This window comes from Delphinus delphis, chromosome 5, assembly GCF_949987515.2.
Source record: "Delphinus delphis chromosome 5, mDelDel1.2, whole genome shotgun sequence".
Classification (NCBI taxonomy): Eukaryota; Metazoa; Chordata; class Mammalia; order Artiodactyla; family Delphinidae; genus Delphinus; species Delphinus delphis.
Window position 1 is genome coordinate 25,333,492 of NC_082687.1, and position 16,609 is coordinate 25,350,100.

At 42.4% G+C, this 16,609-nt stretch overlaps 1 protein-coding gene across 1 annotated transcript in view; it reads right to left on the reverse strand.

The window, feature by feature from the left end:
* Positions 1-16,609, reverse strand: part of ZNF827 (zinc finger protein 827) — a 177,855-nt gene that overhangs the window by 127,662 nt on the left and 33,584 nt on the right. Inside the window, exons 2-3 of the mRNA XM_060011635.1 lie at positions 11,607-12,632; positions 1,386-1,558 (exon numbers count right to left, since the gene is read on the reverse strand). Coding sequence (XP_059867618.1) covers positions 1,386-1,558; positions 11,607-12,632 — 1,199 coding nt within the window. The remainder of the gene's footprint in view (positions 1-1,385; positions 1,559-11,606; positions 12,633-16,609) is intronic.

The following is a 16,609-nucleotide window of genomic DNA, read 5'->3' on the forward strand; positions in this document are numbered from 1 at the left end:
GCAAGTAAAACACTGAGTCAGCTCAGTAAAATTCAACCAACCAGAACCCCTGGTTAAATGGATTCTGAAAATGAAGGGCCTGCTACTCCCTGGAGACAAAGGCAAATGGTAGAAAACAAATTATATCATGGCTTTAATTTATTTTTTTAATTTTCCAAGCAATTTCCGAAAGTCAGTAGAGGTTCTGTCTGATCATACATTTTTAGATCCACAATTCTAAACAGTGATTACTGATCTATTCAGAAGGATAAGACTGCAACATTTTGAAAAAAGCAAATACCTCAATTATGTACACATGCTCTTACGGCAGGAAAGTAAACGCTTTATAAGTAATGTCAACAGTGAGACAATATTGCAAACATCAGTGAAAATGATGGTTATTATTATTAAGGCGTTCAACAATAGCTATTGAAATGAAATAACCACCACTGAACACTTCTGTGTCAGATACTTTGCTAATACCTCCTTAAATATTAATGATATCCCTTTCAGATGAACATAATCATTCCCACTTAACAGATGAGAAAATTAAGTCTAAAGACTCATTTGCTCACCACTTAGCTAGTAAGTTATACAATAAGATTTAAAGGCAAGCCTGTCAAATTCAGAAGCCATGCTTTTTTGATCTCTTGGGTTTCCTCTTTGCATTCCTTAGCATTAATAGGGTCTGCTAAAAAGACTGCTAGATGACTAAGTTTCCCCCCAGCTCACATAAGAGTGACACATAGTCTAGTCAATTCCCTATATGCTCATTACAGGCGCAAGCCCCCCAGTTGCTCCTAATAGGACACTGAAAACAACGTCTTTAGATGTTTGCTAAGTGTGATCCCAGGAATTATGACGGCTCAAACACTGTCAGCCTCAAGGGGACTCAGTCTTGTCAGGAGTGGCCCTCAAGCCTCCCACAGGGTGAAAGTTAAAGCCCAGGTGTCTTTCAATGTCCTCACGCTCCCTATAAGATGTCTCTGGGTGTGTAAGCTGGACGGCAAAGCAACAGCAGAAGAGGGCATTCCTTCCAGGAAGGGGGGCAGGTCCAGCAATCCTTCCTGAGCCCGTCTTTCCCTGCTTCTTGCTCTTCCCCAACTTTTCCTCCTAGTGCCCCAAAATGCATCACCGTGCAAGGCCAGTTAGGCTGTTGCTTCCCAATAGGAAAGGACGGTTCTACACTACGTATATTATTTGGATACTGAAGCTGCTCTCTGCTTTAAGTTCTGGGTTGTCAGATGGACTTGAAGACGCTTATAATGAAATCCTTTACAAGATCCTTTTCAATGGGCTTCATTTGCATTGCAATCTACCTTTCAACACGGAGCTCTGGGCATGGATTTGAGCAAGGGCCCGGGCTGTACCTGCCTCTCCGTGAGGCCCATCCGCAGGTGGCTTACCTTCATGTGGGATTTGAGATTGTCCTTGCGAGCACACCGGAATGGACAGAGCGGACACTGATGGCTTTTTAAACCCGTGTGAATCACCATGTGCCGCTTCCAGTAACTCTTCCTTTTTATAACCAAACCACATATGGGGCACTGGAAAGGTTTTCCGCTTTCCTCTTCTGAAGCTTGGAAGAAGGAGAAAGACAGGAAAATTAAGGAAAACAAACAGGCACATTGCGTCCAGCGCTAATTCACATGCATTGCTCTATAAAGAACACTAAGAAGGAACTGGGGGGCTTGAGGGGGTTTTTTGTTTGGTTTTGGGGTATTTTGGGTTTTTTGGGTTTTGGGGTTCTGTGGGGTTTTGGGTTTTTTTGTTTGTTTGTTTTTGCTTCATCTTGTTTTGTTTTTTGCCATTCCAAGACTTTATATCTATGAGGAAGCTTTATTACTGCTTTTCTTCAGGTAGAAGCCCACGTTCACCTCATTATGTCCATCTGGGTTCCATTTTTTAGAATCTGATCAACCTGCCTGGGGAAAGCCCTGCTTCCAGAGGCCATCCCACACTTCGGAGGGCATCTGTCCCAGCTCAGCCCAGAGAAGACAGGCTTCAGAGCCTTTGTTTCCTGAAGGAAACTGCCAGACTCAAGTTCACATCTGAATTCCTGAACTTGGAAAAGGGTAAGAAATAAAGACAAGTCAAATGGGACGGAGAACACCACCACAGTGAAAACCAAACAGCCGTCATGAACCTCACAAGCCCAGCTCCAGTGGAGACAAATTTCAGGCTCCTACTGCTGACTTGTTTAGTTTCGGCTCCAGCAGATGCTGCTGCCAATTTGGCCATCAGGGGGTCTTAAGGTCAGGGGTTGTCACCCTCTTGCTTCTGTCCCTCGGGTGGCCACTAAGATGCACTGCCCTCCTCTGCACAGAGACTGGGCCCCACTACTCACTTTGGGAAGAGCTACAACCGGGCAGCTGCCAATGCTTCCATTTTTCAGGAAATCCAACAAACCAACTACTTCCTCCAAGGAAAGCAGAGATCACTCTCTCCTCCACCAGCCCCCAAGGGGAGGGTGTCCATTGTGACACTGTGTTGCTACACATCTAGTCTATCAACTTATACTGCTCAGGGCCACACTAGCCTCTGCGATTTAGGGATATAGGAAAACGAGTAGAGTTAAGGACACAGACTGTCTGTTCTTAATCATGAGGAATCAGGAATATTTCCAAACTGATTAAATAAGTTGTAATACGCCCATGAAATAGAACATGAGAAACCATTTTTTAAAATGAACTAGATCTATAGATGCTAATATAGAAACATGTCCAAGCTATTACACTTAGTGGATAAAGCAAGAATTGAAACTATGTATCTAGGGAGATTCTATTTTTATTTTCTAAAAAATGGGAATCAATTGCTTCTCAGACCATTAGGTGAAAGGTTGGTAGGGGACTTTCTAAAGGATGAATCAAGCTGACAACACCTAAAACCATTCATCTCAACAGCACTAAAAATGGGACAGACATTGTGTGCCATCTATGAAATATTCTTACAAAATATTTAATCAAGCTTCGACATAACTAGTAAATTTACTGGAAATACAGGTTGTTTTTTAGAAATGTTAAACACACCAAGAGGGATGGAATCAGACAAATTCAGAATGTGGGACGTTCTGTAGGACAGATGACCCAGTTTCTTCAACAAGTAACTGGCATTTTAAGAAGGGAAGAGGTTATAGATGAAAAGACACTTAAGAGACATATAAAGCAAATGCAAGGTGTGAAGCTTATCTTGCTCCTGATTTGAACAAAGCATTATAAAAAGACACTTTTGAGATAATTAAGAAAATACTGATTATAGCCCGGGTGTTCCATAGTATCATGTAGCAATTGTTGATCCTCTTAAATGTTGTAATAGTTATCGAGGCTATTTGTTTTTAAAGCCCTTATATATATGTAAATATTTACAAGCAAATGAATATGAGGTCTGGGATTTGCTTTTAAATACTTGAGCACAAAAAGAAAAAAAAGAGGGGAATAGGAAGAATGGGATGAATAAATGAAACGAAAGAAATGATACCTTATTTTTAAAAAATGATATTTTATTTGTATGAGAATTGTCTAGAAGCGTACCCAGGAAAACATTAAGCAGTTCATTTTAAAGCACTGTGGATTAAAGGGAAGGGGTCACGGTGGGAAACTTTTGTTTTCATTGTATATTCGTCTGTACCATTTGAATTTTTTAATATACACATTACTTTCATAATTTTAAAAGGAAATATTCCCAAGTGTAAACTTTAAAATAATCATAAAATGTATTCATGGAGTCAACTGAATCTCCACATGCAAAGAGCCACTTAAAATGGATGGAATCAGAAGAGTTCTGGAATAAAGTCAGGGCACTCCCAAGATGCCGTTTTTACAGGTGTAAGCAATATTGGTTAGCTCAACCAAGCACCTGGAAAGAGAATCCTCTACCTCAAAATATAACCTTCAAGTCTGGAAATTCTCCTTGTGATGTGTTCCATCACAAGTATTTCCTTTTTTTGATTGGGGGATGAGGTGGGGACTGAGGATTTCCTTTTACTTTAGGAAAAGCACACTTTGCAGAGGTCTATAAACACGCTTTTTATAAACCCACACGAGCTTTCCTGCTGTGTCTCGTTGTTGGTTGCCTCTGCTGACCTCTCCTGACCTATCCCTAATTCGGCCTCTCATTTTCTATCCTGCATTGTCATTCCCTCTGCTCTGATATCCTGATCACAAAGATGACATGTTGACCAACAGATTTGAGAGAAAAGACTGAATCAGGCCCCTAGGTGAGATTAGTGTCATAAGCCAGAGGGGGGGAAATGATGACGATGTCTACTTGGGGTTGTAAGAACATCAAAGTAGGCTTCCACTAATTCCCATCTTCAGGAAGTATTTCCTACCGTCTAAACCCTAAATGGCCTAATTTTACACGATTGTCTGGGAGAGGAGAGAAAAACTGAGATGTCCTCCACTGACCTGAGATTTCCTTGCACATCATAGGAGGCCATCAAAGGCCATTTACTGACAAGAGGAACGCTGCTGGCTTCCCCCAGACAACTTGCTTTGCCTAATGTGATCTATAGGCTTCCTATTTTTTCTGATGCCCTCCCAGCCCCTACCCTAATCACCTATTCGACATAGCAAATGGATCACAGACTACATACACTACATTGAACCCTGCATATTCATATTTCATATAAATATATTTTATTTGGGAGCTATGCTTCCTGAGCTTTAATTAATATCAAAATATATATGCATCGTGCACAAATTAGGGTGTCCTTGGATTGACTGGGAAAAAAGAATTCAAATACTCATACTGAAGAGAAACTAACAGCAAGATAGGTGGTCAAATAGCTACACTACTGTAACTGTTTGACATTTTTAACTGATCGCTGCGGGAAAGGAAGACAGAAGCCAATGATCAAAGTAACCAGAATACAAAGATCAAGTTTAAAAATTGGCCAGTAACTTCCCCTGGTAATATTTGCATTTTTATTTATTAAAAAAATTCATATTTTAGTAGGATGCCCTCCACACGTATACGATGTTGTTAACTGCTTTAGAGAAAGGCGAAGTAAGGATGGACTCTATTTTGTATGCCAAAATATTTTCAAGGAACGGATAGCTGTAAATTTCACTCAAATTTCGAGCCTAAGGAAATAGGACCACTTCCTCAGAATGAACCACACATTCTCGAGGCAACAGGATTGAAGTGTTCATAATTTTACCTAGTTTACAACTGTCCGATGAACAACTTCCCCCAGATACACCACTAGTCAGTACCACTGCAAACAAAACTAAATTCCACCAAATGCTACTAGACCTGGTGGGATGGATAGCTGCTAATTTGCTCCCTTGGAGAAAACATTTTCTCTTTATAAGCAATAATATTATTGGAATAAAAAGCAATACTAAATGTGTGTAAAAGGCCTGTCATGCAGTAAATGGAGGCTATCCGTAGTAGCTATGGTAAGAATAGTAGTGACAATAAACTCTTCCCTCCAAAGCAGAACGCTTACCACCACAGCAGATGTAAATTTTTTTTAATTAATTAATTAATTTATTTATTTTTGGCTGTGCTGGGTCTTCGTTGCTGCGTGCGGGCTTTCTCTAGTTGCGGCGAGCGGGGGCTACTCTTTGTTGCGGTGCGCGGGCTTCTCAATGCGGTGGCTTCTCTTGTTGCAGAGCACGGGCTCTAGGGCTCACGGGCTTCAGTAGTTGTGGTGCAAGGGCTCAGTAGTTGTGGCTTGCGGGCTCCAGAGTGCAGGCTCAGTAGTTGTGGCACACGGGCTTAGTTACTCCGCGGCATGTGGGATCTTCCCAGACCAGGGCTCAAACCCGTGTCCCCTGCATTGGCAGGCGGATTCTTAACCACTGCGCCACCAGGGAAGCCCCCAAGCAGATGTAAATTTAAACAATTAACATCACATGAGAAATATGTAGCTCAGGGCTTGGCCCAACATGGCAGATTATTCCTGGAGCCAAGAGGAAATAAAATTCAGCAGCAATCCACTGTGCTATTCAGGTAGGTCCAGCTCAGCCTGTGCAGAACTCTGATGGCCAAATTCAGCTCAGCAGGGGAAACAGAAAGATGGAAAAGATGGAAGGAGAAAAGAAGAAGGGAGTGGAGGCAGGAACTGGCTAGGGCAGAGCTGGAAGTCCTTACCTAGTGTCTCTAGCATCCAAAACAATGCTGGGGACCAAGTACAATTCAGTCATTGTGTGTTGGGCCATAATGAACTTAAGTGGAAGGGGCTGGGTCGAGAGAGTATCAGAAAATGAAACACGGGCTGGAAATGGAAGAAAAAGGTCCAGGAAGCTGCCAGTAAGTCCCAGCGGAAGTATGTTAACCCGAGAGCACATGCTTTTCACAGAGTATGCCCATACACATCTTGAAAGAATGAGTATATAAACCATGATGATCACATACTTATAGAGATGTTCACATACTCATAGCTCACTTATTTTCAAAATGAATTATGGAGCAACTAATGTTAACAATGCATGGAGTGTGACTACCTCATTAATAAAGTACAATGGTATGTGTCATCTGTTTACAATGGACAGGATCTGTCCAAGGCAGAGAGACAATCTTGCAGAAGGTTTGACAGGGAATTTTAAGAAGCAACATATTTCATTCAAAAACAGAAAAAGTTTTATTTTGAGTTGATAGACAAATAAAGAAAGTAAGAGCAAGGAATTTTAAAGCGGGGAACAGTCTTGGAGGATAAATTCCGAGCAGTTCAGTGTACAGTTGAGGAAACTGAACTGAGATTTATGCTTAGTATGGTCCCTCTGCTCATTAGTGGAAGGGTGGGGATGACAGCCAATCTCTTCATGTCCGGTTGGTGCTCTGCCCCATTGTCTATACATAAAAACTTCATTGGGTTAAAAAAAAAAAAATCATGGAGGGTTTTAACTAAATCGCTGTAACTCAAGGTAGGTAATTTTTTAAACAAATGTAATTGTTTTGTAGGCTTTGAAATCAAACTTTGCCTTGTTACATCCTAAGTGGCAAGATAATTTGCAAGTGGGTCGTTTCCGCAAACAGACCTTTCCATACACATCGAAGGAGTTTAAGACGCCAGGTGGCCCTGGGTGTGTTTAATCCCTGCACCATCCGTCCCCACTCTAGGCCCACTAACCTACTAGTGCGTATCTCCGTAGGATGAGCCATCATCCTCCTTCCTAGCAATATACATGGATTTAACATCTTTCCATGGAATTTCTTGGGCATGTCTCTCAACTCCTATTTCAGGGAAACAAAACCTATGTTGGCAATGGATGTCACTGGGTCTTTCTGCTGTTACTGACATCAAGATAATCGATGCATATTTTAACAACTGGTAAGCATTCAGTAAAACTAAGAGAGAAGTCTGATATCTTGAAGCAGTCTAAGTTTAAATCACTGGGGAAATATAAGTGAGATCGGTGACAGATAGTTCTGAATCTTGATTAAAAAGTGAATTTTCTAAGGAAGTCCCTCTATGCCATCATCCCCAGATTACGGCTCTAATAACGATGGACCTAAGGGGAGTATCAGAAGAGGTGACCTGACTTTCTGGACTTTCTCTGCTTTTGCAATAATGTTAATAACATCTCATAAACAGGGATAAAAACAGCAGCCAGAAAACCGTATCTATTGACCCAGGAAATATTCTTAGCTCTCAGCTATATGAGACCAGCTTGCTTCTAAGCATATTTAAATTTTACTCAGGAAAATAAGATGCTTGGAGACACTCTCTCGGAAACTCGCCTAATGATTTCTTTTAACCAGGAGCCTGGCATCCTGGGAATCTTGTCGGGCTTCTACAAGAAACTTTGTCTTTAAAATAAAAACCATTTATTTTGTTCTGAGCTGCAACAGAACAGTAGCTTCAAAGAGAATTGAGTCAATGTGTGACATTTATCTTTAGAGCAAATGGACATGATCTTCTGTCTATCGTGTCCCCTTTCAGAGGAGCAGTGTCACATGTGCCGGGGCACAGGGTCACATGAAAGAAACCTCCTCCTCCAGTGTCACCTCTCCTTGCAGGGGGAAAGGCTATCGAGTGGTGGACTCTTTAAGGAATTAAATACACCATGACCTGGCAACAACCGAATCCTGTTCAAAAAAGACAAATAAGGGCAGACCTAAAAGACACTTTCTTTTTTTCATGGTTTGGACTTCCCTTGACCTAAAGAAGGTTAAAGAAATGCTAGTGTCTAAATGACTCAAGACAGGACTGGCTTTTCTAGCGTATCTCCCTTTGTAACTCCAGAATCAACTTTATGTGCCCTTTCTGCAACATTCTGAGAAACAGCTTTAAAATGTAAAGCCCCACTTGAAATCGGAATGGTGTGTAACTAATTTCTGTGGTTATTATTTGTTTATTTAAGTAGTAGGCAACAGGAACCCTTTCCCTGCTGTGAGAAGTCGGTCCACCTGCCTATTTTGAATTAAACTAAGATTTCTTTCTGAAGTAAAGGAAAAAAATAATCACGAGAACTGTTTAGAAGCATGGGTGACAGCTCTCACTGCATTCCCATAATGCTTTTTAGGTAAAGTCAAGTCACATCCAAATCCAGCCCCCAGGTGGCCCTGAAACCAACAGTACCGTGTGGAGAAAGGGAGAGGAGGCGGCAGACAGAGAAGACCCACCTTCCCTTCCACTCCTCAGATTCAAAAACCAGTGATTCAAGTGACCCCAGCCAAATTATCTCTCCATGGTACAAAGTAAATAACAAAGTCAGATATTCTATCAACTTCTTAACCCATAATCCAGTTAGGATGCTGGGAGGCGATGACATTCACTTTAAGTGAAAAGTGCACAGAGGCACCCCCTCTCCTATTTCCAGTCCATGCAATAAGGTACAGAACTTGTCCACCAACCTAAATGTCCATCAACTGATGAATGGATAAAGAAGATGTGGTGTATGTATATATATATATATATATATATATATATATATATATATACACACACACGCGCACACACACACACACACACACACACACACACACACACACACACACACAATGGAATATTACTCAGCCATTAAAAAGAACGAAATAATGCCATTGGCAGCAACACGGGTGGACCTAGAGATTATCATACTAGGTAAAGAAAGTCAGACAGAAAGACAAGTATCACATGATATCGCTTATATGTGGAATCTAACTTATTTACAAAACAAATAGACTCACAGACATAGAAAACAAACTTATGGTTACCAAAGGGGAAAGGAATGGAAGGATTAATTAGGAGTAAAGGATTTATAGATACACATCACTATATATAAAATAGATAAACGACAGGGATTTACTGTGTAGCACAGGGAACTATATTCAACATCTTGTAATAACCTATAATGGAAAAGACTCTGAAGCTGTACACCTGAAACTAACACAATATTGTAAAGCAACTATGGTTTAATAAATAAAAGTTTTAAAGAAACATAACTTGAATTTAGGATGCGCCCACATGGACACACAGGGGATCATTTCAAGAGCCCTCGTGTTTCTCTTTGCAGCGATCTTTTCTCTTGCGTGAGTTTTACAAAATGAATGTTTTGTTTTGTTTTGTTTTTTAATGCAATCACTCAGTCAATGGAGCCACTTTGCCAAGTCTTGGACTGTGAACAGAGGCATGTGGAAAACAGGGGACACAGGTCCCTGTCCATCAGCAAAAGGGGTGGCAGAGCCCCATTCTGAGAAGTTCTTTTCCCTCCTCTTTCAGTTGGAACATGTTCATTGATTCAAATATTAAGTGTTTCAGCAACAGAATAAATTCAGTAAAGAAAAAAGAAAAAATCAATTTCGTATAGATCTCCATATTCAATTCCGCTGAGAAGCCTGTGGAGGTATGGGCATGGATTAAGTGCATTTAAACCAAAAAGGGAGCACATCTCATCCCTAGAGTGTAGATCCTACAACGAAACAGGCAAACAGTCTGTCGCCCACCCTGGAAGCTCATGACCTTTCTCCCATCTTCACGTGCATCTAGTCACTTGAGTGAAAAGATCACACTTCACAACTATTGCTGGTTACACCCAAGACACTTGAAAATGACAAAGCCATTAGAGTCTGCCGTCAGGAGACAGTTTTATCAGTTCCCTCTTTCCAAGCCTTTAGCCAACTAAAGTTTATTACTAAATTTGTGTAAGCTTTTCCTAGTAACTAATGTCCAGGTGAATTTACAGGAGAAACATCATTAATACAGTTATTTAATAACCAGATGGAGAATACTTATAAAGTGACATTTTACACAGATAGCCATACCTCTCTTTCTGCTGCTACCCCAAATGAAATTTCTATAAACCAGGAGTGATTTATTCCCTTGCAAAATTACCCCACTCCCTCTGCTTGTCCCCCTTTTCCTAATTTTAGCCATTTTTCTCTTTATTTCCCCAGATGGCGAGTGAGAAGTGAAGAGTAGGGAAACTCAGAATTGATCAACATTCCAGGATTTTACTGACACTTCAGAAACCCTGGACTGAGCAGTTTGGATCACTTAAAGAGTCATAAAAGTTCCACATATCCATTTGCCTAGTTCTGTTCTGCTGTTTACACAAGTTTTCCAGTAATTATAATGAGTGCATATAGCTCACTCAGCAATTTAAATGGAAATTTGTCATAAATGCATCAAACTGATGTTAGCTGTGATTGTTCAGTCAATTATTTGCCATTCTAAGCCCCTGTCATCAACATGGCTGCAAATAATCAAAAGTTGGCTAGACGCACACAATGGCAGCGTTTCTACTGATGAGGACACACATGGCCCACTTCCTGTTCCAGTCTGGCAGGATATCCTCAAGAGACATCCGAAACTCCATATATCCATCTCTGGGGCCCTGTACTTACCATGGGCATAATTTAGAAACAAAGCAGTACAAGAAATGATGTTTCCACAGTGAGGACTCAAGTGACTAAGTTTCTCCCTCAGATGAATAACTGTGAATGTCAAGGCTCTATAAAACGGCCACTTCTCCTTTGGAAAGACCGTCTCCACAAGAAAAACCCATGATTCACATTTTCCACATGCACATTCCTTCAGAATCTGATTGGACTGGAATAAAATAAAGCATTTGCAGGAAATGCTTTGATTACATCTGAATGACAATACTCTTTAGAGTTCTTGTGTGACAAGATATTATGGAAGAACACGATAAGTAAAGGCTTACGTTCCACGAAAAATTAATATAAATACTAACATGAAAGTATACAGTGTGGTAAATTAGGGCAGAATAGCTACTGATGATACAAAAGTCCATTTGTCATGGAGGCAGTAGGACGGTAAGCTCTGTCTTGTCAACTGTTTCAAAAGCAGTGAGTTTTTCTTCTCCCCTCTGTTCAGGGATGCCATGCACTCCATGACAAAGGTGCTTTGATCTTCCCCTATTAAATACATCTTGTGTGGACCTAGCCTGAACTTGGTAAGAAAAAAAAAAAATCATTTCTATGCAACGGAGGAGTACCGTATGTCTCTAAGATTATTCATTACCTTTCAAAACTAAAGCTATTGGTGAAGTTTTTTGTGTCACACATACATGAAAGAACCCCCTAGGCTGCTTACTTAAAGTATTCCTGCTTTTTTCTTCCTGCCTCAGATCCGATGGGGAACCCAAGTGAAGAAGGCAATGAATTAGACGTTGCAACTGACAGGTAAAAAAAAAAAAAGACTGACAAGATGATGGAAATGAAAGCATCCATACCTGAGTTGGAGGGTTTAGACACTCTTCCCTTAGGAACTGGGAGTAACAATAATTCCAAGGATTGTGGCGGAGGTGGCGGCGGGGTCACTTTGTCTTGCTTCTTCTCTGAAGGCGGTGGCGGGAGAGGGTCCTCAGGCACCAGTGATGATTTCTCAGCCAGAAGGGTCCCGGCAGCCCTTGCTGCGACCTCTTTCAGAAGGGCCGCCGAGGAGGTCATGGAAGCCAGGGAAAGGAAAGAGCTGGCCGGGGGCGGGTGTTCCTGGCCAGGAGTCAAGCTTCTCTCGCTGACTTTCTTGGATAAAGCTGCCAAGGTGGAGCTGGCAGACTGGGAGCTGAAAGGGGAGGAAAAGGACTCAAATCGCATGGTCTCCTCCGTCCTGGTCAGCGATTTGTCCTGCAGGACAGCATTGGCTGCAGCTTTCAGTTTGAGGATGGCTGAATCCGGGGACAAGCCGCAGGTGGTGGTTGAGTTTGGCAACCACTTACCTTGATTCCATATGAAACAGTTACTTGGAGTGTATTGGTCATTCTGTTCCTGCTTCTCTGCCAACTTCCTGGCCAGCACGCTGAGCTGTTGGGCATGGTGGGACGGTGGGGAAAAGGAGAGATTCGAGCCGACGTTGACAGGGGACTCCACCCTGCCGTTGGCCGTGGCCGTGGCATCGAGTTTGAGGGACCCGGCCTCTAGCAGCCGCCTCAAGTTGCTGCTCAAGGGCTTGGTGGAGCCCGCGGGATCGTCATCACACAAAGAAGACACGCCGGGGGAGAGGTGATCCGGACACTGCAGTGGGTCTCGCAGGACCTCACCGTCAAGGGCCACCAGCTCCAACGTGTGACTGCTGGGGGTCCCGCTTCCCAAGGAGGTGTCGGGGGAAGTGGACTGCTCCTGGATCCGGTCCTCCAGGGACAGCTTATAGTTCTCCTGGACTTCTCCATAGGATGCTTCCGACGGCGTCTCTGAAGAGTTCCCATACCAGTGTTCTCCTTCACTGAGTTCTCCCTCCGCCTCGTCCTGCCTACTAATATCTGGGGGAATTAAGAAGATCAGGTTTACTCCCAAAGCGAGCAACAAGCAAGCCTGAAGACACTCACACGGAGTCGTGGACATGCTTCCTCTGCCCTTCCACCCACGAACCACACGAAAGACAGACACAATTTTAGAGCACGTCAGGTGCTGGGTCAGACCGTCTCGGCCTAAGCCTGAAAGGATGCTGAACAGGCCAAGGTAAAAACACACCCACCTTCTACATGTGTTCATTGTTCTCATAATTATTCCAGATAAAGTGAAATGGAAACGGAGGAAAGAGAAAAATGGATCTGGTAAAGAAGAAACCGCTACTTTCAATGATGGGGGAAATGGGAAGAAGCTTGTACCCTGGTGAAAAATCCCAGCATGACATCTTTAGGATTGCGTGGGAATGAAAGAGGCAGACTGGCAGAAGGAGAAACACAGTGTGATGAGACCCAAGGCAGTGGGAAGCCGCTTCTCCACTTTCTAACTACGAATCACTTCGCTGGCTTGATACAGTAAAATGCAATTAACTTTAAGTTGATCAAATCATGTAAATAAAAACCTGCCTATTAGCTATTATACCAACTTCACATAGTGGTTCTGAAGCCTCCATCATAATAAACATGTGACCATGTTTTGAAAACAGTCAAGTACTATATAAAGATGAGATCTCATTAGCAAACACTATTCACATTCCTGATTTCTTAAAAGGGACAATCTCTCCCTGATTTCTTAAAGGGACAACACATGCTGCTTGTTTGAGATTCCAACCCCCGACTCGCCTGCCCTCTCAACATGGACAGTGATTAGTAATTTGTTCCCTCACTCCACCCACAGTCCCCTTTCGTTATTTTTCTATCCATTAGTTTATCTATCCACCCTTACTGCTCTCACTGGCCTCCGGCACCGGTTACTTGGGACACTTTGCCGTTCCAGGAGCACAGGTGAGCTCTGCCACTTTTCTGCCTTTGTTCAAAATATGCCTTTGATCTGGAATGTCTTTCCCCAGAAAACCCGATGGTCCAACTCTGCCCATCCTTCAACAGCCAGCTCAAAGGATTCTTCCTCTTGATTCTGCCTAGAACTCTCAGTCAGCATTAGTCTCTCCTTCTCATTCATTCACTCACTCATTCAACAAATAATGAGGGGAGTGCCTGCTGCATGTCAGGCGTTGTTCTAGATTGTTCTAGACTGAACAACGTTGAACTAAACAAAGATCCTGCCTTCTTGGAGCTTACATTCCAGTGGAGAAAGACAGATGTTAAACAAAATGAATAAATGAGTAAATCCTACAGTAAGCCAGAGGGTGGTAAGTGTTATGGGAAAAGATACAGAGCAGAACAAGGAGGGTTGGAGGTAAGGGGCAGGAGGTGAGTTGTCGTGTTAAATAAGGTAGTTGGGGTGAGGCTTCACTGAGGCAGTGGTGACATTTGAGCAAAGACTTGAAAGACGCCAGCAGCTGGTCAGGCAGCCATCTCTGGGAGAGGGGCCCAGGCAGAGGGGGTCACTGTAAACGCCCTGACGTGGGAACTTGCCTGGTATGTGCATGGACCAGCAAGGAAGCCAGCGTGGGGAGAGTGGAGTGAGTGAGTGTCAGAGCAGTAGGACAGAAAGAGAAATAATGAGAGAGAGAGAGACAGAGACAGAGACAGAGACACAGAGAGAGAGAGGGAGAGAGTGTGTAAGTTATAAAGGAGGGAGGCCATGCCTATCAATCAGTAGCACATTGTAAACAACTGAAAGGTCTTTTGCATCTGGTGCAACTGGGAACCACTGGAGGGGGAGGGGCAGGGCAGTGACATGCTGTGACTCCGGTTTTCAAAGGTTTGTTCTGGCCGCATGTGGAAGAGAGCGCAGGTACAAGGTGGGACCGGGGAGGCCAGCTCAAGGTGATCGCAGGTGGGGAGAAGTAGCCGGATTCTGTGCATATTTTGAATGCAGACCCAACACTCCCATTTTTTAAATATTGGTGTTATATTACTCTAAATGAACTGTCTGCTACGGACCTATCTTCTAAAAAATTAAGGGGTGGTGTTCCTTGAAGGCGGGGATTTTCTTATTATGTACAGATCCCACCTATGCCTAGCACAATGCCTGGTCCCTAGCAGAGTTCCGTGAAGGTTTAGGGATCGAGGCAAAATGCCCCACTGTGCCAAGCTTTGCTGTATAACATGCTGTTTCCTTTCCCAATAGAAATAGCTGCAACTACAAGCTAATACACTGATCTTCCCCTGCTCTTTAGAGGAGAAATGTCACAAATGACAAATTCTCTTTCACTAAGTTAAAGTTCTGCAACTCCTTCCTGAGATTCCTTATTAAGTTATCAAGAAGATATAAAATATCAAATGGAATTTGCTGGAAAAAAGCAGACAAAATTGAGTTTTCTCTGTTAAGAACAGTCCGGCTCTTTGTGATTTGCCACATTTCCTTCTTCCCATTTGATTTCAACATTTTTTATCTTTCCTGGAAGCGGCGGGACACAGAACGACCCATCTCCCCCACGGCTTCTCGTAGGGACGCTTTTACCAAACAGTCAACATCCATTTCAACAACAGGGCTAATTTTACGTTCCTTTGGCAAAGCCCCTGTCTTGATTTCCGATTAAATACCTCATCCTTCATAAAAATCACATGGGAACCATCTTATAAATAGTAAGAGAGCTAAAAGATTTAAACATCACTCCAGTAAGAATCGTTGAAGATCTTGTTCAAGGATCTCTCCTTTGATCTTTATTAACACTCACTATATGAACTAACATAGGAAAATGTATGTTTCAAAAGGCAATACTTGTAGATTACGTTTTTTGTCAAACTAGAGTAGCTACAGATAGTCAAGACTGGTCCAGAACTTTGTAGTATGAGGCAATTAACAAGGCACAGAAAATCGGGGTTTTGAGAACCACAAAGAATTACAACCACATCCGTGTCCAGTCTTGTCATTTTACTGAGACTATTAAATACTGTAAAGGTTACCTGGTTGCATCAAAGGCACACAGCTAACCTACTGCTAACACTGGAACCCAAAACCCAAATCTCTCAACACCCGGCCCAAGGCTCCTTTTCAAAGCCCCTGCCAGATGCCCTCTGAATAGCAACTTCTAGAAAGCTCTGAGCAGCTGTCCTCCCACCCCCAGCCAGCTATCCTTCCACCCTCTGGAAACAGAAATCAGCAAGAGAATTCTCAGTGATAAGGACTGTATTTACTCTTTATTTTAAGATAAACCATTAAGAGGTAAATATCCATTATTCCTATACTCTGATCTCTCCATTCCCTCTCTGCCTCTTCTCTGTTGCTGTCGTCAAAAATTGACTTCGAACGCCTGAAGAATTCAACACATCTATTGGCAAAGCCCCAAAGGCAAAGTTTAATTTCCTGCCCCCTCCAGACCCTAACTGAGTAAGAATATTCCCCCTCCAAAAGTGCTGAAGCCGGTGAGTGGGTCAAAAACTAAAGAATTCAGGCTCTAATCCCATCAAGCAGTGATAAGGAGATCCAAACGTTCAAGAGTGTTAAAAAAACAACAACAAGGACCTACTGTATAGCACAGGGAACTCTGCTCAATGTTATGTGGCAGCCTGGATAGGAGGGGAGTTTGGGGGAGAATGGATACCTGTATATGTATGGCTGAGTCCCTCTGCTGTGCACCTGAAACTATCACAGAATTGTTAATCAGCTTTACTCCAACATAAACTAAAAAGTAAAAAAAAAAAAAAAAAAAGAGTGATACAAACAGTTGATATCCACTTTTAAAGCAACTTCCTCAACCTCACCAAAACACAGCCCAGAAAAAGCAAACAATCAAACAAAGCATTTCTTAAACAGACCAATTTATGTCCTTTAAAACCCCAGGATATTTCTTAACCATTCATTTCTCCCTGCTTTGCAGACACGCTCACTGAGATACATACACTCTCTTGTGCACTGCAAGGAAACTCGGCTACCTAAAGAATATTTTAAAACTCGTAATATTCTATTAATCACTTTTCCAAAA